The sequence below is a fragment of the Diaporthe amygdali genome (assembly GCF_026229845.1).
Source record: "Diaporthe amygdali strain CAA958 chromosome Unknown NODE_1_length_4327563_cov_65_473760, whole genome shotgun sequence".
Classification (NCBI taxonomy): Eukaryota; Fungi; Ascomycota; class Sordariomycetes; order Diaporthales; family Diaporthaceae; genus Diaporthe; species Diaporthe amygdali.
Genome location: NW_026517021.1, coordinates 4,136,809 through 4,161,360, shown reverse-complemented (window position 1 = coordinate 4,161,360; position 24,552 = coordinate 4,136,809). Strand labels below are relative to the sequence as shown.

General features: G+C 53.9%; 8 protein-coding genes across 8 annotated transcripts; 5 read left to right on the top strand and 3 right to left on the bottom strand.

The window, feature by feature from the left end:
* Positions 1 to 659: 659 nt before the first annotated feature.
* Positions 660 to 1,233, top strand: J7T55_006837 (uncharacterized protein; the record flags this gene model as incomplete). The annotated part of the gene is made up of 2 exons (XM_053133062.1): positions 660 to 892; positions 963 to 1,233. The coding sequence occupies 2 exons, from the start codon at positions 660 to 662 to the stop codon at positions 1,231 to 1,233; spliced, it is 504 nt and encodes a 167-aa protein (XP_053001597.1).
* Positions 1,234 to 1,387: 154 nt separating this feature from the next.
* J7T55_006836 (uncharacterized protein) lies at positions 1,388 to 3,375 on the top strand (the record flags this gene model as incomplete). Its single annotated transcript, XM_053133052.1, has 7 exons — positions 1,388 to 1,545; positions 1,760 to 1,834; positions 1,984 to 2,139; positions 2,362 to 2,541; positions 2,718 to 2,954; positions 3,094 to 3,303; positions 3,360 to 3,375. The coding sequence occupies 7 exons, from the start codon at positions 1,388 to 1,390 to the stop codon at positions 3,373 to 3,375; spliced, it is 1,032 nt and encodes a 343-aa protein (XP_053001596.1).
* A 645-nt stretch (positions 3,376 to 4,020) lies between these two features.
* Positions 4,021 to 4,548, bottom strand: J7T55_006835 (uncharacterized protein; the record flags this gene model as incomplete). The annotated part of the gene is made up of 2 exons (XM_053133041.1): positions 4,021 to 4,359; positions 4,432 to 4,548. 2 exons carry the CDS (start codon positions 4,546 to 4,548, stop codon positions 4,021 to 4,023), a joined length of 456 nt encoding a protein of 151 aa, XP_053001595.1.
* Positions 4,549 to 6,061: 1,513 nt separating this feature from the next.
* Positions 6,062 to 7,009, top strand: J7T55_006834 (uncharacterized protein; the record flags this gene model as incomplete). Its single annotated transcript, XM_053133030.1, has 3 exons — positions 6,062 to 6,133; positions 6,195 to 6,247; positions 6,307 to 7,009. The coding sequence occupies 3 exons, from the start codon at positions 6,062 to 6,064 to the stop codon at positions 7,007 to 7,009; spliced, it is 828 nt and encodes a 275-aa protein (XP_053001594.1).
* Positions 7,010 to 12,865: 5,856 nt separating this feature from the next.
* J7T55_006832 (uncharacterized protein) lies at positions 12,866 to 13,571 on the bottom strand (the record flags this gene model as incomplete). Its single annotated transcript, XM_053133009.1, has 2 exons — positions 12,866 to 13,384; positions 13,461 to 13,571. 2 exons carry the CDS (start codon positions 13,569 to 13,571, stop codon positions 12,866 to 12,868), a joined length of 630 nt encoding a protein of 209 aa, XP_053001593.1.
* Positions 13,572 to 13,949: 378 nt separating this feature from the next.
* J7T55_006831 (tRNA (Cytosine-5-)-methyltransferase NCL1) lies at positions 13,950 to 16,135 on the top strand (the record flags this gene model as incomplete). Its single annotated transcript, XM_053132998.1, has 2 exons — positions 13,950 to 15,475; positions 15,550 to 16,135. 2 exons carry the CDS (start codon positions 13,950 to 13,952, stop codon positions 16,133 to 16,135), a joined length of 2,112 nt encoding a protein of 703 aa, XP_053001592.1.
* Positions 16,136 to 17,197: 1,062 nt separating this feature from the next.
* Positions 17,198 to 20,236, bottom strand: J7T55_006830 (cytokinesis regulator; the record flags this gene model as incomplete). Its single annotated transcript, XM_053132987.1, has 2 exons — positions 17,198 to 17,763; positions 17,815 to 20,236. 2 exons carry the CDS (start codon positions 20,234 to 20,236, stop codon positions 17,198 to 17,200), a joined length of 2,988 nt encoding a protein of 995 aa, XP_053001591.1.
* A 2,685-nt stretch (positions 20,237 to 22,921) lies between these two features.
* J7T55_006829 (uncharacterized protein) lies at positions 22,922 to 24,430 on the top strand (the record flags this gene model as incomplete). Its single annotated transcript, XM_053132977.1, has 3 exons — positions 22,922 to 23,057; positions 23,332 to 23,513; positions 23,615 to 24,430. 3 exons carry the CDS (start codon positions 22,922 to 22,924, stop codon positions 24,428 to 24,430), a joined length of 1,134 nt encoding a protein of 377 aa, XP_053001590.1.
* Between the last annotated feature and the right edge of the window lie 122 nt (positions 24,431 to 24,552).

The following is a 24,552-nucleotide window of genomic DNA, read 5'->3' as shown; positions in this document are numbered from 1 at the left end:
TTCGGTATTACTTCTTGTTGTTTGGGTTGCTCTCTTCTTCGGGTGTGGCCAGTGCCACCAGCATTTGTATGCCCGATTCGGCTTGGGGATCCGGGTCATGGCACAGGAGAATGGAGCTCAGCTTCTTCGGATTCCAGATGCATGCTCATTGGAATCGACGCTTACCTACTTCTCAATCACACATTTTGATTCACTCTGTTTTGTTCTTGTGCTCTTCTTGCCCTTGAATACTCTTCAGGCTGGCTTGGCAAATGTTCACTGTCCATCCATCGTACGAGCTTCCAGGATTCGATTTTGGACTGGGAACCCAAACCATGCCTATCTATCTACGTACCCGAATCTGAAGCTGGCTCAGTCACACCTATGTATCAATGGATTGCCTTTGCAAGATGTGTACATTGCTAGTCATCCAGCTGTATGAGTTCTAGCTGGGCTGGATCGGTTCTGTGTGGCTCATGTCACCAAGCCTGGGAAACCAATTTTTAAGGCGGCATGGCATTTCGTTTTCACTTCTTCGATGGCCTGGACCGTTTTATCTCGATACCAACCATCAAATCCACCAAATCCATCACATCTTGTCGACGTGCCCACTCAACAGACACCCAGAGATCTATTGCCCTTTCCGAGTTAATTCTCAAGACAACAGTCCCTTTCTGATCATGGCCAAAGCTACCTCTAAGGCCGCCGCCGCCGCCGCCGCCACTACCGACAGCAACCCCGACAGCCCAAAGACGTCCAACAACACAAAGTGGAACGAGGAAGCCCACCAGGCCTTGATCGGTACACTGTTGGATGTTATGGATTCCGCTGATATAAAGTGGCGAGCTCATCTGGATTTTATGGTTCAGAATTTGGCTGAGCGTGGCCAGCAATTCTCTAGGGAGGGCATTCGGTATGTCGAAATATTCACTCGTCTGCATTCAGCCCACTGCACCATCTCCCCTCCCACGAACACATCCAAGACTACGATTGCTCCCTTCCACCCAGCGCCGTTCACATCTGCGCATCTACACCCCGAAAAGCATCAACCAAGAAGCAACGTTCCAGATTGCAAACTACGAACAGTTCAGTATGCCTTCCGTGTGGGATGACGCTCGTCAGCGAGACCTCCTCGAGGAGATCTACTTCGTCATGTCTTCCCACCAGTCGCTAAGCCAAGACGACAAGGATGCCGTTGTCGCGGGAATGCAGCAGCGAGGCTACACCACCCTCAAATGGAACGCGATCCGGTAAGAGATACCTCTGTGAGCCTTGAGGCTCTACCCAGTGGCACCGTATCTGCCTTGCCTGTTACTACACTTCCACAACTCAACCTCGTTTCGCTGTTCCCTCTCCTTCTTTTGTCTACCTTCAAAACATCAACCTCATCACAACAAATCGAGTGGATATGGGTGTGGCTTGGAACGCCGATGCCGATGCCGATCTTTTTCAGGCGGTGCTCGCCTTCTCCCCGCCGCTGACCCAGATACCGGCTGAAGACCGTGATGGCATTGTCGCGTTCATGCGTAATCGCGGTCACAAGGGCGCGACCTGGGAAGGTATCCGGTAAGCTGCCCCGCCAGATTTGCCAAGTGGCTATCTTGTTGTTATGATTTTCCATTCATCCACACGCAAATCCACCGTCGCCCAACAACACTTTTTTATCTCCTGCTACCCAACTACCCGACATGATGTCTCAATCAAAGACTTGGGACGATGCCACTATGGGTGACCTCCTAGTTGCACTGATCACTACTACAACTTTCCTTTCGGACCTAAGTGCTGAGCAGAAGGAGGAGGTAGTATGCTTCATGCAAAAGCGTGGTCATACCGCCATGTCTTGGGACAAGATCCGGTATGTCAATTACCTTATGAGATCAACCTGGGTTGTCAGCCTCTATCGTTCCTCATCCTCGATCGATTGAGGGGTGTCTTCTCATTCCTACCCTTTCCTCACCCCCCAAAGCATCACTATCCCGAGCAATCAAAAATGCCCCCAAAAAGCAATCAATCCTCCCAGAATTGGGATGAGCCAGGTCTTGTCAAGGACCTCCTCGCCGCAACGGTCGCACATCTCAACCCATCCAGGCAGGACATTTTGCAAATCGCCAACAAAGCAAAGGCCATGGGAGGCTGGCAGTTCACCGAGGGCGCATGCTAGTACGTCGTGATCTACCTTACGTTGTCTACAGCTCCAGCCAATCTTCCAGCGGGTACCTGGCTTTTCTGCTTCCTTCCCAGTGACCCTCATACATTTGGTTCCTGTCGTTTGATTCTTGTCCTTCATGCGTCAACTTGCCCCAACTTCTTCACAACATCGAACTTGCCTTGTGCTAGTCCGGCGCAACAAGCACACTGACGAACACACACACTTTTTTTAAGCTCATCAGAGTTCAATCTGTCCCTCAACATGTCTGATCGTACCGCGTGGGGCGAAAAGGCGCACCTGGACCTGCTACTTGCGGTTCTCAACAACATCACTATCACCAGTTCAGACTGGGATAGCAAAATCCTGCCGGAGTTGCGAGCCAAGGGCTACACTTACTCCGTATCAGCTGCTCTGTACGCATTTTGCACTCACTTTTACATCACTTCCCCCCGCCCAAAGAAAAAGAAACCCCGCGCAGCCTTCCCTCAAGAAGCCCCCCGAGATACCGCTACGTACCACTTTCTACCTTCAACCACACCTTTCAACACTACACCTTAACTTTCATTCTACCACACCTCACATTTCCCAGACAACCGACACACCTGAAACCCAACCGCTTCAACACAACGCACCTTATTACTTTCATCATGGACACTCCCACCAAAGGTTCGACGTTCAAGTGGGATCCTGCTGCGGAGCGCGATCTCTTCGCTGCTTGTCTTGTTGCGGCCGACGAGCCTAAGGGCGATACCTTGGCCAAGGCCATGGAGATCCTCAAGGATAACTTTGGAGAGCGCTTCACCAAGAAGGCCGCTTCTCACAGAGTGTAATCACTGCCCCATTGGACTTAAACAAACAACTCCTTCGGTTTTCCAAGTGGGAAGCCGAGACTGAAAAATAAATGATCATGCGATTTCCAGTCCACACCTATCTCACTTTTACTGACTCCTTCTCTCTCTCTGTAGCCAGCACCTTCAGAAGCTGAAGCGCAAGGAGGGCAGCCCCACCAAGAAGGCAGCAACGCCTTCGAAGAAGCGAGGAAAGGCTCTTGCGGAGGCCGACGACGACGACAATGAGTCGCCCAAGAAGAAGCGAAAGGGCAAGGCCGCTCCTGCTCCCTCTGGTGAAGATGAAGACAATAAGGAGGCCAATGGTTTGGTCAAGGACGAGGAGGAGTAAGTATCTTCCTTCACTTAATTCCACTTCAACAGCTTACAATTAGCGACAGCAGCCAGGACGAGGCCTAAAGCTGGCTCTCTCGGGATTCATCTAGCTCAACACTGACGATATTTCGACTACCTCAACATGTCTGCGTCTCGCGGCCAAGTTATGGATGGTGGGATATTTGGTTGGGGGCTTTGGAAAGTGTGGCCAAGGGATCAGCTTGCCTGTTCTGCTTAGAGCTTGGAGGGGAATGCGAGAAGGGGATGTCCACAAACAGGGAGGCATGAAGAAAGATGCTTCGATCGTCCCTCTCATCAACACTGGTTGCTATCCGCTGGATAGTCATTCTAGCTAGATTGGGGGCTTTGTAAAACATTACTCGTGGACACCCCAGATACATGAATCCAAAGAGAATCGTCATGGACTGAAGCAAATCTTACTGCTTGCTGATTTTACTGATTTTGATGGCGAAAGTGAAGAAACGGAAACACGGGATGCCAAAAGAAGACTGTTTCAGTGCGAAGATGGAGAAGTGAAAGTGTTCCTGAACCATCGGAAGTTTTTTTTTTTTTAACTGTCCTCGATCTATGTCATGAAAGGCCATGTCAGCCTTGGAGATGCCATACTCCAGCCCTTGCTCTCGTCAAATTCCCGGCTCCCCAAGATAGCCGTCCATGCTGAGTTGCCCGCATTGCTTCATGAGCCCTCAAATGACCATATGAGAAAATTCAGAGCGCACCGCTCATCATGGCGTCAACCTCATCACCAGCCTCGGCCTTCTCATCCTTCACATTGACCTGCTCACCCTTCTCAGTATCCTCCTCGCCAGCATCGACCACCGGCGCGTTCTTCTTGCCACGAGGCTTCTTGGCAGAGGCGCTGCCGACCTTTCCGGTGCGCTTGGTGACCTTGGTGGGGGTGTTGGGTCCGCCGGCGACGGGGGCGCCGCCCTTGTCGGCAGGGCTCTTGCTGCTGCCACCGCCGTTCATCTGGGTGCAGAGACGGGAGAAGGTGGTCTTGGCGCTGGCCACGTTCTTGTAGCCACTCTCGGCTGCGATTTTCTCCCACTGCGTAGTTGTCCGAAATTAGCTTGAGGAGATGAAAGATGTTAATGGATCTGTGGCAGTGGAGGGACTTACGTTGTACTCGACCTTTCCGATGGTGTTCTGGGTCATGGTGGCGAGGAGCTTGACCTGCTTGTCGCTCAACTGGGCGCCTTTCTTCGGGGTCTCAGGGGACTGATTTGGGTCAGACATGTTTGATGATGGTGAGTGGACTTGTCTACCAAGTGTCAGTCGGTGTGATTGATTTGAGCGGCGAGTGTATTGAACAGATCGTGGACACAACTGGCTGCCGAGAGCAAGGCATTGCTCGAAAAATCAACTTACTTGAAACCGCTTGATGTGGAATGGGGTTCTCGAAGACGAATTTGCTCTTCGAAGATGGGGGCTCTGGCCGTGACGATCACGATTCAAAGAGTCTTGTGGCAAATCGGTAACGGTCCAAGAAGAGAGAGGACGACGAAAGAAGAAGGCCTGGCAGATTCAAGGATGGATGGAGGTATGAAACACTGAAGGAGCTATGTGGTGCCTGTTTGCGCCCGCTTTTATGAACATTTGTTGGCTTCCGTCTGAAAATCGATTGTACGAGCAGATGTGCAACGTGCCATGCTAAATTTGAAAGCACTGAGCCGCAATTTTGTTACGGAAATACTTTTGGGAAAGAATTGTACCAATTTCCCCAAAAGAATTATCTTTTTATTAGATGACTTGTAGCTAGAATTCTAATCAATTCATGGGTACCTAGGTATGGATGCGTCGATTTGTTTGTTACTATAAGGTGGCATGAAAATCGCAAGTCTTGCCTGGGGGTTTGAATTACTTTCTGATCCGAACCAAGAGAGCCATAGCCAGCCCAGTAACCGAGATTCGGCATTGAACGCTTGGCTCGAGCGAAAATTTATGGTCACTGAAGAGAAAGAAAATCCAGAGGGAGGGACAGTCAATAACCAAATGCCAGGCAGCCATGGGATTGAAGGATCTGGGAAATCTTCGCGTTGACTCAATGTGTCAGGGTGTGGATGAAGCTCCCAGACGCCCTTTAGGTTCCAATAAGTCAATGAGCTTCCTAACTACTTGGCTTTGCCTGATCAGATGCTTGATTTCAAAGAAAATGTAGATCCAAGCCCGCCGCGTGCTGCCCCTTGTGAGGGACGCTCTTGGTCTAATCAGCATTCAGAGATATCAAACAGAAGAGAGATGAGAATTATTCAGCATCTAGGATGATCAGGCAAAGACCTGGTGTGTAAGCAAGGAGCTATGCCTTTGACCTTTTCGAGACATCCTCTAGGGCGAAATGTGTATATCTTGCTGTCCCATCTGATCTTCTGGTCGGAATCTTCCGGACAGGCTCAGACTCACTGATACTGCAATAGGGATAGGCTTTGGGTTTCTGTTCGAGGCTGGCTGCTTGACGCTCTTTTACCTGAGCCCACAAATCCGGTCCCGTCAAACCCCAACATCACGGTTGACTGACAGTCCCATCTACCCTCTTTCGTCGATAATCCCAACAGGTCAAGGTGTGCTGTTGAAGCGACGTCCTCAATTACTCACATACTGGATCGCAAGTCCAGGCAACTTTTGACCCAGGTCAGCCCTCAACAGCTTTTATTGCCCCTCCATTTCCCAAGACCCTTTTTACACCCGCTTGTCTCCTCTTTCGGATTCAACAGCCAATCAGATCCAATCTTTATCACTCTCATCTTTCAACATGGCTCCGATCGATACCGAGTCGCAGTTCAAGTTCCTCATCGCTTGCATCAAGCACACTAATGCTGGCAAGGTAAGGTATCACTCAAGTGAGGCCATCTTGTATTGCCGTCACTAAACAGAAATTACGGCAGGTTGATTTTGGCAAAGTGTCTGAGGAGCTGAGCATCGTCAGCAAGGGCGCCGCGTAAGCTTTGGAGTTTACCTTGTTTTCAAAAGTCCCGTTTCTGACAGATAGCAAAACAGTGCCAAGCGATACGAGCGTCTCATGAAAGCCCACGGCATCGACAAGACCAACGGAAGCGGCGCCAGCTCTCCTGGCCCTTCCGGCCCCAGCACCCCGAAGACGCCTGCCAGTGGCCGCAAGAACGCCAACAGCCGCGCCACTCCGGCCAGCAAGAAGCGCAAGCTGGCGGCTCGCGTCGATGATGTTGACGACGACGACGACGTCAAGCCTGAGGTCAAGCCTGAGATCAAGCCTGAGATCAAGGAGGAGGTCAAGCAGGAGCTTGACAACGCTCCCGACGGTTCGTACATGATTGACCCGAATAAACCCTCATTTGAGGCCCCTGTGGCCGGCACGCTTCTTCATACGCCTGACGGGGCTGAACACACTTGCGAGGGCAACGATGACGTTCTTTTGGTCTCAGAGTCTCGGAGAGAGGACAACGCGGCGCCTGTGGCATTTGCTCATCAGGTGCTGCCGCCGCCCCCACCCGAGAACTTCTATGGCTTCGTCGACCCGGCGACTCATCTCCATCCTCCATCGCAGCCCCCAGCTGCCACGACTGGTGTTCCGATCTGCTACGAGTACGGCAATGCTGACTATACAACACAGGCGATGACGACTATTCCACCTGATGGGCACCACTGGCTTCACCATCATGACCCAGCCTTCTTCTGGAGTGATGCCCGCCTGGAACCACAGGTTGACATGAAACACGACTGAGGCATGGCATTGGGTGGAGGAAAAGGGAGTCGGGGAACGGTAGCATGCTGCCAATATCTCGACGGACTTTGCACGGTCTTGGGTGGTTTGGCAACTGATGCGTTAGTTTCCCTTTGGAACGCTCTCGCCATGTAATTGAAGAGAAGATCAATTCCTAGATGACCTATTGATTTAACAGTTATTGATTATGGTTTGGATGCCCCTTGTTGTGAGCATGAGCTCTGAGGTACCGGTGGGATCAGAGTGAGTCTGCTGTCGTTAGATCTCAGGGCAAACTTCAATTCCCCCAGTCCATACAGTCCTTGGCAATGGCCAGATTTGGCTCCATCGTAGAGAATCGCAGGGTGAGATTATCTCTTTGTTCTCGTGCCTAAAGCCCATCACATCGTCCTCGATGCGTACGGTACCAGACAGTGAAATTCCTTAGGAGATTGACATGATTTAATACCCGGACTTATTCCTATGCCTTTTGAGTGTTGTCCTTGCTCTCAAGACACATGACACGCGGGCTGGACTTCATGCCCCAAATCTGAAAAGACCAGCCAGAAGACTCAGCAACAAAGCCTAGTTTCTGAATCGCACACTTCTCTTCTCAGACGTTGCCAAATTATAAGAGATAATGAGTCAAAAGCATTACATGGGTAGGTCTGTTTGCTCTGTCATTGTAACATCGAACACTCAATTGCGCAGAGTAGAAGAGGCTCCGTCAGGTGTATTGTGACATGTACAATATAATAGCATGTGAATGACAAGCATATAGTGAGACTACGGGTCTTAATATGCCGAGAAGGCGACAGTCAACGCCGACTGCGCTCTTTCCGTTTGTGGGCTGTAGCGCCGTCTAGGAGAATAACCATGGAAAAGCCCCATCAAGACCTGGGAAGGGAACTGGGTAAAGTGAGAAAACCCATGAAGCACAACAAGTTGTAGAGATGGACAGGACGAAAATCGTACTATACTCGGGCGAAACCAAACCTTTGTGGTTTCGAGACCGCTAGTTCATAAATCTAAATGGATGTCGTTGCCGTTGTCGGGCAATTCATGAATAAGTCAGCAAGCGGAACGGTTAAGGTTCGTGCAATAGGTAGGCATGACGGCGGCCAAATGGCACCTTGAGCCGAGCTTTGAAATTCCATTGTGGGTCGCAGAAAGGCGTGGAACCAATGACTTATACCAGCAGAGGCTTAGTGCATAAAGCTGCCCCCGTGCCGGCTCTTTTCGACGCTGGGGCGGCAACTCCAATTTTTTTGAGCTCCAGGTCCGCATCACTATTTGACTTCATCCGCGCCTTGACACTCACCTTCTCCTCCTCTCTCCCAGCTTTTCCGACGGTCTAATAGATACCCTTTGACGAGTCTCCTTTGTCCTCGTTTGTTTAGTTCAGTACAGCTCTCCAATTACTCAACATGCAGCGAGCATTGACAAGTCGGACGGCGGCTTCGGTCCTGTCACCCTCGGCCGCCTCTAGATTCCGTTCAAGCGGTGCTCTTACACAACAGCTGCGTTTCGCCCACAAGGTTTGTTCAGCCTTCCTCAAAACCACACTGGCGCAAAGGCCAGTATCGCTCAGGGTACGAAGCTGACACCAGGTGAAACAGGAGCTGAAGTTCGGCGTCGAGGGCCGCGCTGCCCTTCTGGCTGGTGTTGACACTCTCGCCAAAGCAGTCGCCACCACACTCGGCCCCAAGGGACGCAATGTCCTGATCGAGTCCAGCTACGGATCACCCAAGATAACCAAGGGTTCGTCAAATTCATCAAGATACAGACTCGCGGGAAGAATGCTGATTTGTAACCTCTCCAGACGGCGTGACTGTTGCCCGGGCCATTACCCTGCAGGACAAGTTCGAAAACCTCGGTGCTAAGCTGCTGCAAGACGTTGCCTCCAAGACCAACGAGGTCGCTGGTGACGGTACCACGACCGCTACCGTGCTTGCCCGAGCCATCTTCTCCGAGACTGTCAAGAATGTCGCTGCCGGATGCAACCCTATGGATCTGCGCCGGGGTACCCAGGCCGCTGTCGAGGCTGTCGTCGAGTACCTGCAGAAGAACAAGAGGGATATTACTACCAGCGAGGAGATTGCCCAGGTCGCCACAATCAGCGCCAACGGTGACACCCACATTGGCAAGCTGATCGCCAACGCCATGGAGAAGGTTGGCAAGGAGGGCGTCATCACCGTCAAGGAGGGCAAGACCATGAACGACGAGCTCGAGGTGACCGAGGGTATGCGCTTCGACCGCGGGTTCATCTCTCCCTACTTCATCACCGACACCAAGTCCCAGAAGGTCGAGTTTGAGAACCCTCTCATCCTCCTGTCTGAGAAGAAGATCTCTGCCGTGCAGGACATCATCCCTGCCCTCGAGATCTCCACCCAGAGCCGTCGGCCTCTCGTTATAATCGCCGAGGACATCGAGGGTGAGGCTCTGGCTGTCTGCATCTTGAACAAGCTCCGCGGTCAGCTCCAGGTGGCTGCCGTCAAGGCCCCTGGTTTCGGTGACAACCGCAAGTCCATCCTCGGCGATATTGCCGTCCTGACCAACGGCACTGTCTTCACGGATGAGCTCGACGTCAAGCTTGAGAAGGCCACAGCCGACATGCTCGGCTCCACAGGCTCCATCACCATCACCAAGGAGGACACCATCATGCTGAACGGCGAAGGCACCAAGGACGCTATCTCGCAGCGATGCGAGCAGATCCGCGGTGTCGTGTCTGACCCCACCACCTCAGACTACGAGAAGGAGAAGCTCCAGGAGCGTCTTGCCAAGCTCTCTGGCGGTGTCGCCGTCATCAAGGTCGGTGGCTCCTCCGAGGTCGAGGTCGGCGAGAAGAAGGACCGCTTCGTGGACGCCCTGAACGCTACCCGGGCCGCCGTTGAGGAGGGTATCCTGCCCGGCGGTGGTACCGCCCTGCTGAAGGCCTCCAGCCAGGCCCTCGGCAACGTCAAGTCAAGCAACTTCGACCAGCAGCTCGGTATCAGCATCGTGAAGAACGCCATCACCCGGCCGGCCCGCACGATTGTCGAGAACGCCGGCCTGGAGGGCTCTGTTGTTGTCGGCAAGCTGACGGACGAGTTCGGCAGCGACTTCCACAAGGGTTTCGACAGCTCCAAGGGCGAGTACGTCGACATGATCAAGGCCGGTATCCTCGATCCCTTCAAGGTCGTCCGGACCGGTCTGATCGATGCCAGCGGTGTGGCCTCTCTGCTTGGCACAACCGAGGTCGCCATCGTTGAGGCACCTGAGGAGAAGTCTGGACCTCCCGCAGGAGGTATGGGAGGTATGGGAGGTATGGGCGGTATGGGCGGTATGATGTGAGACCATCATAAAGGACACAATTAAAAGCTGGTTTGTATTCAAGCGGTTCGGACTTGTTTGGGCATATTGGTTTCCGGTGTTGAAGGCGGAATCATGACGGTCATGTGTATCATCTCCCCTCTATCTCCTCTCTGTCCGTGTTGATACCTCGCATATGGCACGCGATACCCAGGAATCACCTCCTGGGTCTGTACATTACATTACCTCTTGGGCTAAACCGAGATAGAGCGACGGGGAGAAAATCTACCGTTGCACCGACACATTGGCGTCTCTTTTCCTGCTGCCTTGATCTTCATCGAAAGTAACGTCAGTGAACGAAGACAGAGCGGCTCTGGATCAGGCATCAGCTGATTTCCAGGCTTCCAATATCTTGAAATCTAGGGATGTGGTGTATGGTGGCGTCGAAGTAGTCTTACTATATGTCAGGCCAGGCAGGAGCTGAATATTAGGCACCAAATACCAAGCCGGAGCAAACGGTGGCTAAGTCAATGGTATTCAAGGCTATGGTGAATGGCCGCGTGTGCATGAGTAGTCTATCTACATACACTTGTAGGAATTCCAAATACACACTTGACCAGTATAAGATGTCTCATGGGATAACCTGTCATGGGATAACCTGCTGTGGGATAACCTCCTATATGGTAGCCTAACCTCCTCAGACAATCCATTGTCAGACTGAACAGTACCACGGGACAAACGCCTCTGTGTCGGTAAGTATCTCTTGGTCATGCTTTTCAAATTCAGTCAATTCCCATCAGTGACTTCTCTGCATCAAGATAAACAGGCAGTTGATGAACAAGGATTCGTAATTGTTGTGCCCCCCCCCTCCCCCCAAATCTGCGGTCGCTAGCGCAACCAAGGCAGTGTCAATCTGATTGTGCCCCACCAAACAAACCCCCCCTCCCCCTCCCCACCCCCGTTGGATGGATCCGAATGCTGTCAACTTCCAGGTAACCTTGGAAACTTCTGCCCGCCGATTCCTCATCCACACTTGCTCTGTGCACTCTTCTGGACTTCTTCACTTCTCCCAATTTAATACCTCCACCTTAGCGTTTGTTGACCTTTGACCAAGCAACCCCCTTTGCTGGTACGCCTCCTCTCTCATCCCACCTCACAGCTGCTGCTCTCCAAGGGAGCTTCATATCTATCGAGTCACGTCATCTTCTTGACCGTACCGTGCCCCTTTGCTGACGACCCCTCACCGTCCACAGCCTACCTATTCGTCGACCGAGTTGACACCCAACACATCGACCTCAACCCGATAAACACATTACAGCCACAATGGTGAGTCTGAGTCTCGATGGCCTGATTGCAAGAAGTTTTACTAATTCAATGGGCGTTTAGTCGCAATCTGGGTTGGTGACCCCCCATCCCCTTTATCCCACCGTCGACGCCACAGCTGCCCCTATCGGCCCATCCGAACTGCGATGGGCCAAGGCAATGATGAGGCTCAACTGGCAATGAGACCCCAAATACTGACAAGCGGCCTTGGACAGAGCTACCGTCAACGAGGAGTGCGTCTCCACCTGGAACGACCTCAAGCTCAGCAAGAAGTACAAGTACATCATCTTCAAGCTGTCGGACGACCTTAAGGAGATTGTCGTTGAGCACACAAGCGACAACAAGGATTGGGAGGAGTTCCGTGATAGACTCGTCAACGCCAAGACCGTCTCCAAGACCGTACGATTTCTGCTATTCCTTGTGATTGCAAAGCAATGCTCGCGTGACTGACCAACGCCTTCGACAACAGGGCCAAGAGGGCATCGGCCCCCGATACGCTGTCTACGATTTCGAGTACAGCCTGTCGTCTGGTGAGGGTGACCGGTACGTGCTTTGCATACTCGCTACAGGATCCAAGGGACCTACGGAGCTGACAATGATGCAGAAACAAGCTGACCTTCATTGCCTGGTCTCCTGATGATGCCGGTATCAAGGTGAGTTCAGATCAGCAGTCTCGCCCTCCAAACGTGTCATTACTGACTCGCCCCGCAGTCCAAGATGGTGTACGCCTCGTCCAAGGACGCCCTGAAGCGCGCACTCAGCGGCATCGCCGTCGAGATCCAAGCCAACGACGCCGACGACATCGAGCACGACTCCATCCTGAACAAGGTCAGCAAGGGCATGGCCGGCTAAGCGAGGCGTTTGAAGAGCATCAGAAGCTTGCGCTGCGTCCATAGAGTCAAGGTTTCCTTCCATAAGACTGGAACAGGGAGAGAGATATCATGCATGGGAGGGACAGTTTTGCGCGACTTTGTCCATAATGGAGACCATGGGGCGATCCTAGGTAGTCGATGTCGGCGTTGCTTTACCATAGCAAATCAACCGGATGTCCGGGCTTCTTTCAAATCTTCACATTGGCCCACTCCTAATCTTGACATGCACATCCGTGATTCTCTGGTAGAGACTTCTTCCTTGTGACGTGGATGACACGTTTTCACTGATCGATGAAGCTTTTTCACGGAGGAGACGCTATGAATGTAATTTCGCGTATAAGATTACGTGGCTACCTCTATCATTCCACCACCCGCCATTCAGCTGCACAGGCTACCGACCTGACTCCCAACTCGAAAGGAACTTCCCAAATAGCTCCTCCGTGATCTTCTCATCCCGTATCCTCTGGGACAAGAAACCCCTCAGGTCTGTCCAGAAAGCGTCCGTCTGCAACACTGCCTCGCCACTCGTGCCCTGCGCCGTCGTGGTAGCATCGGCCACGGGCTCATCCTCAGCCTTGGGGCCCGGTGATGCCACAGCCGCGGCACCGCCAAGCACCATGACGGAGAACTCGACGCTGGTCTCGTCCTCCCCGAGCAGGTCCTTCAGCACCTTGCTGTCGGCGACGGGCTTCTTCTTGTGCAGGACCTTGATCTTCTCCACAGGGATAGTGGTCTCGGACGACACGGAGGTCTTGACGTCCAGGATGGAGGTGTTGAGCGGCTGGGAGCTGAGCCTGATGTCGAGGGGTGGATTGCGCAGTGACTTGATGCGCACTGTTATACTGCGCTCCTGGCCGGGCGCGAGGGAGACTGCTTTGGACATGGGCTTGGGCATCCGCGGCAGGATGTACTAGACGGTCGATGCCAGCTTCAGCGGTGGTTTCATGGTAGCATGGTAGGGCAACTTGGGGGTAGGAAGAACATACAGGTGGCCGTGCCGGATAGCTCTTTGGGTCCTCGACATGGTCGGCCGACAGCTTCTGTGGACGCGAGTCCAGCGCCGTTAGGAAGGTTCTAGCGAACGTTACTTCAGTCATGTTGATCTGAGGTCCTAGGGTAGCACGAGGATGTAGAAGAGGACGGCTGGTACAAGAGACAAAGACGTAAGTGCACCTAGGTTTGTAGTGCGTAGTGCCGTTTGAGCTGGGCGTATGTGCTGAGCGGCCGTTACGTAGTACCTAGGGACCTACCGCCGTTGTCGTGCCCCACTGCTCGTTTTCGCGGGGCGGTCCTTGCCCCAAATGCTGCTTCTTGCTCCATGCTCCTTGGAAGGCGATAAGATAAGCCCAAATTTTTTGGTTCCTTCCCTCTTACCCAAGCCTTGCACGCGACTGTGGAAATATCTGCGACCCATTCTACAAGACTTATACGCCGTTTCCCTTCACGTGCCGCAACCACCTGATTGTGAATTCAAAATGGGTACCGGTCGTCGCATGAAGAAGCAGGGCCCTCCTGAGCGCCTGTCTGAAGAGCATTTTGCGAAATTGAAGCGGAAGAAGGGTCTCCCAGTCGACACCCCAGAGGAGGCTCCAGCCAAGAAGAGGAGAACGAACAAGGCCGACTCTGCGCCAAAATCAAACGGGACGAAGAAGGCTGCCCCGGCAGCGAAGGCTTCTGCCAGACAACAGAACGGTTCCAAGCCCAACAGCAGGCAATCCTCCAGGTCAAAGAAGGCTTCCGTGCCGGAACCCGAGGGATACTCTGATATCGAGATTGACGACGAGTTTGGCGATTCAGATCTGGAAGGAAAGGACCTCTCAGACTCGGACGATGACGAGCCTGCAAAGCTGGGATCCGACTTCCTGGGATCCGACTCTGGCGACTCGGTATACGATTCCGACAATGATAGGAAAAAGGAGGAGTTTGTCTTCTCCGATGACGAGGGTGACTCAGACGCTGAGGCGCAATTGACAGCTGCGAACATCGAGGGCTTGTCGAGGAAGCTCGACAAACAAATGGAAGAGGAGGCCGCCGATGCACAAGCAGAATTGGAGGAGGCTGCGCTGCAGACAAACATCAGCGGCGACCCGCTGAAGGTGCTCGATGAGGAGGAAGAGGAATCCGACGCAAAGAAGAAGGCTATCCTGGCACCCGACCTGCAGCTCCTCAGGAACAGGATCACGGAAAATATTCGCGTACTCGAGGACTTTTCAAAGCTGGCCGAGGAAGGAAGGTCAAGGGCCGAGTACACCGCACAGCTGATCAAGGACATCTGCGCATACTACGGCTACTCGGAGTATATGGCCGAGAAGCTCTTCCACCTCTTCAGCCCCTCGGAAGCCTTTGATTTCTTCGAGGCCAACGAGAGCTCCAGGCCTATGGTTATCAGGACAAACACTCTGCGGACGAACCGTAGGGATCTGGCTAGCGCTCTCATCAACCGCGGTGTCACCCTCGAGCCCGTTGGAAAGTGGTCAAAGGTCGGCCTCCAAATTTTCGAGAGCAACGTGCCCCTCGGAGCCACACCAGAATACCTCGCAGGCCACTACATCATCCAAGCAGCGTCCTCTTTTCTCCCTGTCATGGCTCTTGCACCCCAAGAGAACGAGCGCGTGCTCGATATGTCCGCGGCGCCAGGTGGTAAAACAACCCACATGGCGGCACTGATGCGTAACACAGGATGCATCTTTGCCAACGATTTTAGCAAGTCCCGTGCTAAGGGTCTCATCGGAAACATTCACCGTCTGGGCTGCAGAAACGTCGTGGTGTGCAACTACGACGCACGGGAGTTCCCCAAGCCCATCGGCGGCTTTGACCGCGTCCTGCTCGATGCTCCCTGCACCGGCACGGGTGTCATCGCTAAGGATCCCAGCGTCAAGACCAATAAGACGGAGAAGGACTTCATGGCCATTCCGCATACTCAGAAGCAGCTGTTGCTGGCTGCCATCGACTCAGTGAATCACCACAGCAAGACGGGTGGTTATATTGTCTATTCTACATGGTAAGTCATGAACACACTCCAGAGTCACTATTCGTTTCCGCGTTTTCCCTAGGCTGACATGAGCACCACCACAGTTCCGTTTCAGTAGAAGAGAACGAGCAAGTGGTCGCCTACGCTCTGGCCAAACGCCCCAACGTCAAGCTCGTCGACACCAACTTGCCGTTCGGGAACGAAGGGTTCGTGTCCTACCGCGGCAAGAAATTCCACCCCTCTTTGAAGCTCACCCGCCGCTACTACCCGCACACGTACAATGTGGACGGCTTCTTCGTCTCAAAATTCAAGAAGATCGGTCCCACGCCGGCCAACGCCGTGCTCGCGGACAGGAGCGGCACCGCCAAGGAGAGGGCCAACGGCGGCAAGCAGCCGCACCAGGACGAGGAGGACGAGGAGGTCATCGACAAGACGCCCATCGGTCACGAGGAGGGCGGAGAGGAAGATGATGATTTTGGCGGGTTCGATGACGATGAGGATGAGAAGATCATGGAGCGCGGAAAGAGGAACGCTATGAGGAGGCGTGGCCTCGACCCAAAGGCGCTGAACAAGAATAAGAACAAGGACAAGAAGGACGAGAGTGCGGGCACTGATGCAGACGCTGCTCCTGCTGCGCCCGCCTCGACCAAGACCAAGGCTAAGTCCAAGCCGAAGAAGACGTCGAAGTAGGGAGGGAATCCCTCTGGGGCTAAGCTGTAGTCGTAATAATAAGTTGCATTAGGATTAGGCTAGGAGCTCATGCATGGCTGGCTGATCAGTCATGGTCGTGTAGTACAGGAAAAATATTGGAAAGAAAAAGTCGAGCAAGCCTCATCTAGTCGTGATTGTCATCATTATCGTGCTCTTGCATGAGAACATCAAGGTCATAAAGAACATCTCGTCTTGGTCGGATCTCCTCATGTCAACAACGTCATATCGTTGTGTTCCCTCGTTGCTTTTTGCCTCTGCTCTCATCTTACATGTGCGGTCCTCACAGACCCCTGCATGAACACCATCAACCGGTCCCAATCCATGTGACTTCCCCATCCCGACGTAGACCCTTCTTGCCTGTCTTCTTCTCCAGCTTCTAGCACTGCTGCCAATGTCACTTGCCACCCGCCCCCCTCTCCTTTTTTTCTTCTTTTTTTCTTCTGATTTTCGATTCCTTCTTGCGGCGAACCTGCTCATTCTCACAAGCCAGGCATGGCCTGCCAAAATGATGCACGAGTAACAAGAAATGAGTAATAAAAACAAACGCCCATCGTTAGCTGTCGTCAATGATATCTCTGGTCATAGTCGTTCCGTCGTTAGTTTCAGTTGTTGAGCCAAACCCGTTCCATCCATCCCATCATGTTATTGAATTCCCTGGAGCCCCTGTGACCATCCTTGCCCGCGGACAACACCCTGATCGTGGTATCCAGATCATCTGCCCGCCAGGCAGAGCCAAATCTGGTCTAACATGCCGTTGACCATCTGTATGCCGTGTCGTGAATGTCCTGTCGTCCATCATGAATGTGTCGGCCTCCCCCCAACCTCCTCCTTTTGATTCATGAGCCGCCTCGGCTCGCGTCGTTTCCGTAAACTTTTGTCTTTGCATCGTTCGTTATACAATTCGTCATGAAAACAATAAAACGGTCTAAACAAGGTAAAAACGAAATACCGGTAGTAGAAGCAGAAAACGAAAATGATAAAAGTGATGAACCCTTCTAACGCCGGCCCCCATGCCAAGTCAAGTGAAATGGCGGTGAGCCATTACCGCTCCGTGGCTTCAGTGATCACACCACGGATGGTCCATCGCCAGGCCTCGCGGTCCCGATTACCTAGGCCCAGCCACCTCTCGCATTTCTTACGCCATCTTTCCTCTTCTTCACGCTGTCTTCTGACGAACTCGGGACCAACATCAAACTCTTCGCCGACAAGCCAGTCATCCTTGACTTCGCTCACGCGTCCAGTCTCAGTCGTATCGGCGGTATTGTCGTCCAGATCAGGGATATCTTTGAAGACATCATCCTCGTCATCAATGGCATTGAACCCATCAAGTGGATCAGTGATCTCCGACTGGGCTGATTGGGGACCGAGTTTGAGCCAGCACATGTTCTGGGGGTCGAACACCATGCCTCCAACGACCTGCACCCCCTTCGTAGTACTAATATTAGTGATCAGTGCAGGTCTGGGCGTGGCATTCTCCTTCTCCCGAACTGTGAATGGTGGCACCGAGACGGTGGATGGCGACGATGCAGGCACGTCAAAAGAGCTCAGAGCGTTGTCATTGCCCTCCCATTGGAAAGTCTCGGGGTTGTAAAACATGCCATTGACCACTGTGCAGCGTTAGCCTACATGCACGGTTTGCGTACAGGGGTCAGACCTACTTTTTGACTCGTTGGAGGAATTGAGATTGGCAATTAGGTGTGGCTTAAGCTGGGGCTGCTTTTTAGCGGCCCTCTTTGGCTTGACGCTGGGTTGTGGCTGATGCAGGTTGCTTCTCGTAGAAAGCTGTGCAACGCGTTGCGTCGTTAGAGGAGCGAGCGGACCTGAAGAGGGAACTCGATGCGCAAGATTTGCCTCTCTGGCGATCCTACTCGACGCCGTGTCACGTGCAAACCGGGGCAGGTACTCGGACCTCGCAGGTGAGTGGGGCGAGGACGGTGCAGGGGAATTCGTCCTCCCCGGCAACAAGTGCTGCATAACCTTGTTCCGGAACTGTGTAGGGTACTGTGGGCTGGGGTATTTTGGCTGCTTAATGAATTCAGATTCCGTCTTTGCAGACGTCGGCAAGTCGTCAAAGGCGTCAAGTTCGTGACCGTCTCCGAAGTGCCTGGGGCGCTTTGGGAGACTCAGAGGCAATCGTGCTCCTGCACGGGCGAGTTTCTCGAGTTTCCGATCGCGCTTAACTGGACTGGGCGATCTCACAGTCGAACGCGACACCGCGCGTGAAGTGGGTCTTGTGTCATTCGAAAGGTCTGAATCATGACGGCGGAACGGCCTCTTGGCATTGACGTTGTAAGACTGCAAGCTTGAGCCGCCTGCAGGCACAAACGGTTTCCTCGCCTGTGCGGCTGAATTCTCTCCGAAAGAATGACGGTTTCGATCGACAGGGGTCTTGGGTCTGATACCTGACGTAGGTCGAGAAGCCACTTCTGTTCTCGATGGCGGGCGTTCGGCGCCTCGCGCTGTCATTGGCCTTGCCGGTGACCCGGGTGGCCTCATGGCCGGCAGCGATCGCTTCAGGCGTAGCAGCTGAGCGTTGGTGGTGGTCGGTTCGTTCCGGAGCGAGACCGTCGAGCTCTTCTGGCCAACCTGTCTCTTCTGCGGCGTCGTAGGACCGGAGAAGGCCGGAGCGGAAGGGGTGATAGGGGTGCTGCCGCTCGCCGTGGAGGATTGTGAAGACTGGGACATGTGACCGAGCCGGGATTGGGACCTCCTCGTCGGGCGAGAAATAATAGGGCCTCCACTCTCCGAAACGGGCTCTAGAGAGGACTGGGTGTGCGTCCTCTCGTGGTGGCTGCTAGTCGGCCGTGGTAGACGTGAGGTGGCCTGGACGGGCTTGTTGGTGAACGTCAGAGACACGGCTGTCTTGGGGCGCACGGGGCTTGTAGGCCGCGTCGACTTCAGCTTCACATTGGTGTGGAGCTTCAGCTTGCCCGAGTCAAAGACGGAACCATCGCCAACGTTCAGATCGAGGAAGAAATCTTTGGTATCAGCTTCGGGCTGTGGCACAGACCTCGGCGGTAGCGCGGGCTCCTCTTCGATGGTGCGTTCCGGTGAGCGGTTCTGACGCTTCCTCCTCAGCCTCTCCTTCAAGTCCAGCGGGCCGTGGGGTAGCTCAATTCCGTCAAGCTGTGCCTCGTCCTCGCTCTCAGCCGTGATGGAGCTCGAGATGCTCGGACTGAATGCTGAGGCAGAAGAGCTCCGGTTGGACCGGCCGTCTCTTCTCGTACCGCCGAAGCGGGTCCCAAGGCTTCCTTCTCCCCAATCGAAATCGTCATGGGCGCTGACCGGGGTTTTCGGTATGTCGCGACGGGAAGAGAGTTTTAATGTTCCGTCCGAGGGCAGCTCCAAATCCTGTTCGTAGTCGTTGTCCCCATGGCCGCGAGATTCGGGCATTTTAGCCTTTACTGCTGGTAGTGCCGGCTTAATGACTTGGCGCGTCTTAGACACCTTGATCGTTTCACTGCCGTCACCAAACAAGTCGTCGTCGTCATCTGTGTCTTTGAATCTGTCCAGGTTGATAGGTGGGCCGAGGGTCTGTGCGGGGGTCTTGATGGGCTGTTCTGGTCCCAGCACAGGTGGTGAATTGAGCGGCTTGGATGGGCTCAGGTATGAAGAGCTGACCTGTCTCAAGGCCTGGGGGAATTTGGTGGGATCCTGCGTCTTGATGCGCAGGCCGTCAGCTCCGTCGGGCAACATGAGGTCGTCACCCCAGTCTTCCTGCAATATCTTCCTAACTTTCCGGCCGCCGAGTCTCTTGATGGTGCCTGCCAAAGCTGTCGAGGGCACACTACTCGGTATTGGGATGCCAGCGTTTGCGGCGATTGCAATAGCATGCGACGTAGAGTTCTCATCTTCGCCGGGGAGGTGAACTACCCTTTCGTCTTCCCCTTGGATCGACTCCATCTCAGACCGCATGGAGACATGTGACGATAGGCTGTCACGTCGATGCGGGGGCGCATTGACCGCGGTGGAAGGATTTCGCAGAGCCAGATCGTCGCCATCAATTAAAAAGTCGTCATCGTCCCAGTTTTCAACAACTTCCTCGACCGGTTTCCGCTGTTTCAGCCGTAACGTCTCCATGGTGCGAGTGTGCCGGGGCAACCTTCATAGATGGTGAATGAGAAGAATACAACGGGATGATCCGTGGAGAATGTCACTGGCGGTAGCCCAGTGAAATTTGACGAGATTGGCTACAAGGCGATGGATCACAGAGCATGATCATAGATAGCGGCCATGCGCATGCCCTCAGAACATGTTCGGGGAACCGGTGGCTAAGATGATGCAATGTCCAGGCGGGATTAGGTTGAGTTGTTTCGACAGGTGTGGGTATGAGTGACGCTGGAAGGTGATGATTGCGTGGAAGGTGATGAAAGAGGCGAAGTCGGGTGTGGTGTCTGCGGTCAATTCCACGAGGAAATGCTGTCGGGGCCCTGGGTATGAATCGGGAGGGTGGAGAGTGGGAATACGAAAGGAAAAGTTGCGTAATGCACGTCAATTCGGTGGAGGGGCGCGGCTGGCTGGGAAACAAGGTGGATAGACGAGATGGACTGAGATATCGACGGAGGCCACCAGCCAAGTGGAGCAGTCTGTTTCTGTTATGGGACTGGAGCCCAGGGGTTTTATTTCCAGCTGTTGGGTTGTTCGAGGTGGGTGCTGTCTAGTCCAGTCCGATTGATTGATTTGATTGACAGGGTAAACAAATGGAAGTCCTCTGGAAAGATGCAGATCCTAGGTTCAGAAGCACTGTAGGAGAGAAGAAAGTGAGTGTCTTTGGGGGATGGGGGTGCAAATGGAGCGACGATGAGTGAGGAGGTTGAAAAATCGAAAGCGAGAGGAGAGACGAGGGGGTGGTGGGTAGTGGTGATGGTGAGAGAAACCTGAACCTGCAGCACGGCAGGTGCGTGGGTGTGGGTGGTCAGGGTGGTCAGGCTGAGAGGTGAGAGGAGCACTGAGAGGCTGGGAAGGGAAGCGCGCGAGGAAGCACAGAGACCAAGGTGGCCCGAGCTGGCCTCTGGGTGGGCTTGCAGGCTCGTGGGCTCGTGGCCTGCAGGCTTTTTGGGGGCAAGGAACGGGGGTACCTGACCAGGAACCGCGTACTTGCCCCAGCCCACAGGGAGGAAGCTCCGGCTGCCCCACCACCCTCTCTTTGGACCCTGTGGTTCTGTGGTTCTGTGGTTTGTGCATGTGGCCCGAGCGTGGCCAAGGCCGCCCAGCAGATCCCGGGGTAGAAGCTCGGCCTTGACCAATCACATCCGGCCTTGGGAGGAGCTAGGATGTCATGTCAGCCAGTGCGACGCGTCCTGCACGCGTGCCTGGTGGTCAGTGAGCCAAAGGGACTTCTCGGACTGTTGTTTCATCGTGTTTACTACGCCTTCAGTCCCGTCAGCTCAGGAACCTCCGCGCAGCCGAAACACCATGCTATGTGAATTATGAATTAATTGTACCATGTATGGGCCAGCTGGGGCCCATGTCACCTCTCCCCCAGTCCTTCTTGAATATAGGATACTGATTTGCTGGTGATCATCATCAAAAATGAGCAAGGAACTCAATCGCTAGCCTAGGCTTCCAAGCTTTCTTTGATGATCATGATCCGTGAAGAGGACAGAGATGACCGAACCATCTGTCGATTCTCGCCACAGTCATTTCCGGCACTCTCGGGAGCAAACGCTCCCAGCACCAACAGGCTCACCGGCAACAAGGAGTACAACTCGCATCCGGACCACAACCAGGACCTCGGCTGCCACCACTACCATGACTGATTGCATGATCATTGTCCTTTGAATCTGACCGTAACAGACCAGAGTTTTCCTGTCCATGCGCGCCGCGGACTTTGCCCCGTCCCCCGGTCGCCATCAGATCAAACCAGCTCGTTGCTGCGGCAAACGGAGAGTATGAATACGAACGACGGGTACAGCAGGTAACCTCATCATTTATCAGGTTTCTAAAACTGTAAAACTGTAACGGGAGCAGTCACTCATCATGTTCACAAGGGAAGAATTTGACGACTTTATTTTGGGTAATAGTAACAGTAACAGGAACAGTAACGGTAAGCCATGTATTTGGGGGCAGGTGTCGCATCCGGCCTGCCTTTTGCTGCCTAGAGGGGATGGGATGGATCCCCCCGGGAGCCTGATGGAAAAAGATGGCAGCAGTCACTTCTCCTTCATGGTGAGCGTGCCTATTTGCAAGGTCGCATAAAGTCCAAAATTCTGCCGGAGCAACCAAGCAACCGAGCTTCTTGTCATCTGTCATCTCTCATCTCGCAGACAGTAGATCGTCACGCAACATAGCATCGCACCCCCATTGCAGCACCACACGGAAGAGCATCACCGCAGACGGAACCCATCCGCAAACTGATCCATCATCAGCCACCATTTCCATCGCGCTACTGTCTCTGTCTCATTTCGTCTCATAAACTTGCACCACACGGGGCTCTTTCCCGCGCCCAGGGTCGTGCACCCTGAATCGATGCTGTTACTGTGACAGCAGGCCAGGAAACTAGCTTTTTTCGCCGTTGTGCCAGGTAAGCCTGCTTGCTGTTGGCCCTGCACGCCGTCTGGCCGTCTGGCCGAACGCTGTCCCTACGTAATTCACCCTGACCCAACCCCCTTCCATCTTGAACCCTGCGCCCATTGATGTCACCTTGCGACTCGTACGGAGCACTGCCAATCTAACATACCACCGTCTCGCAGCGGCCCTGCCTCTCGCCTCCACGCCTTTCGCCCTTGAGACTCAGGGCTTCCGGGCCGACAAAAACTTGGAAACATGCCTTCCATCTTCAAGCTGCCCCACGAAGACGGCCCCATCCTTGTGCGCGGAGTGCCCAGACCTTCCACCCACAATCGCCCTCTCGACCTCGATCTGACGGCAACAGATGATGCACAGATGTTCAGCCTGAGACGTAAGTCCAGAATCCCCGCGCTCAAACCTGTCATCACCTATTATTTGCAGTTGGCCCCGCCCATCTGGCCTGGTGGGCCGCATCCGGGCCTGCATCTCGGCCTTCCACGCGGGCCGTCATCATCCTGCAGCCTCACCCCATGTACCACCCCATTCAGCCTCCGCGGCCCACGCCTAGACCTGCAATTGCAACTGCAAGCCCGTCCGCCGTCGTCCCGCCACTCTGGAGCGGCCTAGATTTGGACATGTCTTGGTTCTAATCAATTCCTTTGTAGTGCAACACAGCAAGATCTCGCGTTACAGAAATGAGGGCGGTCCTTTGTCACACGAGGAATGGGAGTCTTGCCTGACTTCCCTCCTTCTGGGGACTCAACCAATCTCCCATTTTCATGTTGAAGCGCGATTCGATAACGGGAATCTGGAGATCGACATTGGGAACAGGGTGTCCGGAGCCACGGTACGTTGTTCTCCCTCCCGCTTGGACCCCCGGCACACACACGTCCCTGGAGCCTGCCCAAGCCTCTAGAACGGGCCCAAACTCACGCCCAACTCTCCCAGAATACAGCCGGCACCCTCATCTTGACACCCAGCGAGTCGTCCAGGAGGGCTTTTGATTGGTTCCAATGGACCTGCGAAGCTGCTTCGCGCCAGAATCAGCTGGCTGAGGAGCTGGCCGAGCTGAAACGCAAACATGCAGACTTGGAGAGGCTCGTTACCGAGGAGACGGTGCATATCAAAGCGCTCGAGCGCAGCAAGCATGAGTTCGAGTCAGAGCACGATTCGTTTTTCAGGGATCTGCTTAACGAGAAGAAACTCAAAATCCGCACCCAGGAGCAGATCTTGTCCACCGCACACGTGGATGAGGCGAAGCTCGCAGCTCTTAATTCCAAGGCCAAGGCAGGCAAATCGGAAGCCACCGCGAGGCATCCGGATGCAGTCGGGTCTTCGAGGAAGGGCAAGCGCAAAGCAGAGTCTCTTGGTGACGACACTGACGACGACGCTGACAAGATGGACATTGACGAGGAGTCAATGAGCCCAGACCAGGAACTGTCCGATGCCGAGCAGACGACAGAGGAAGAACAGACGGCCAGTGAGCCCGAGCCCGAGCCCGAGCCTGAGCCCGACCAAAGGTCCAAGAAACACACTGGATCCTCTGGTGCCAAGAAGGCTGGGAGAGGCTCTCTCGTCTCAGCGTCCAAGTCTGTCGCAAAGTCTAACAAGCCGCCTAGCTCAAATCTGCGAGGCAAGTCCCCTGCAGTTGCGGCTGATGATGAAGATAAAGACATGCCCGCGCCCAGGGCACTGCCCTTCGGCCGAAAGGCGAAGCCTGTTCCGGACCCAGCTGATGATGAATCAACGGCCTCAGAGAGCTGATGATTCGAATGGCAATGGGGCACTGTGGGATAGTCACGCATGGGCTTTGAATTTGTCATATCATGATACGGCCTAGGGCGGCCAGCGGCCTAGTTTCGAGAGGGACTGTTTTGCATTTGAGC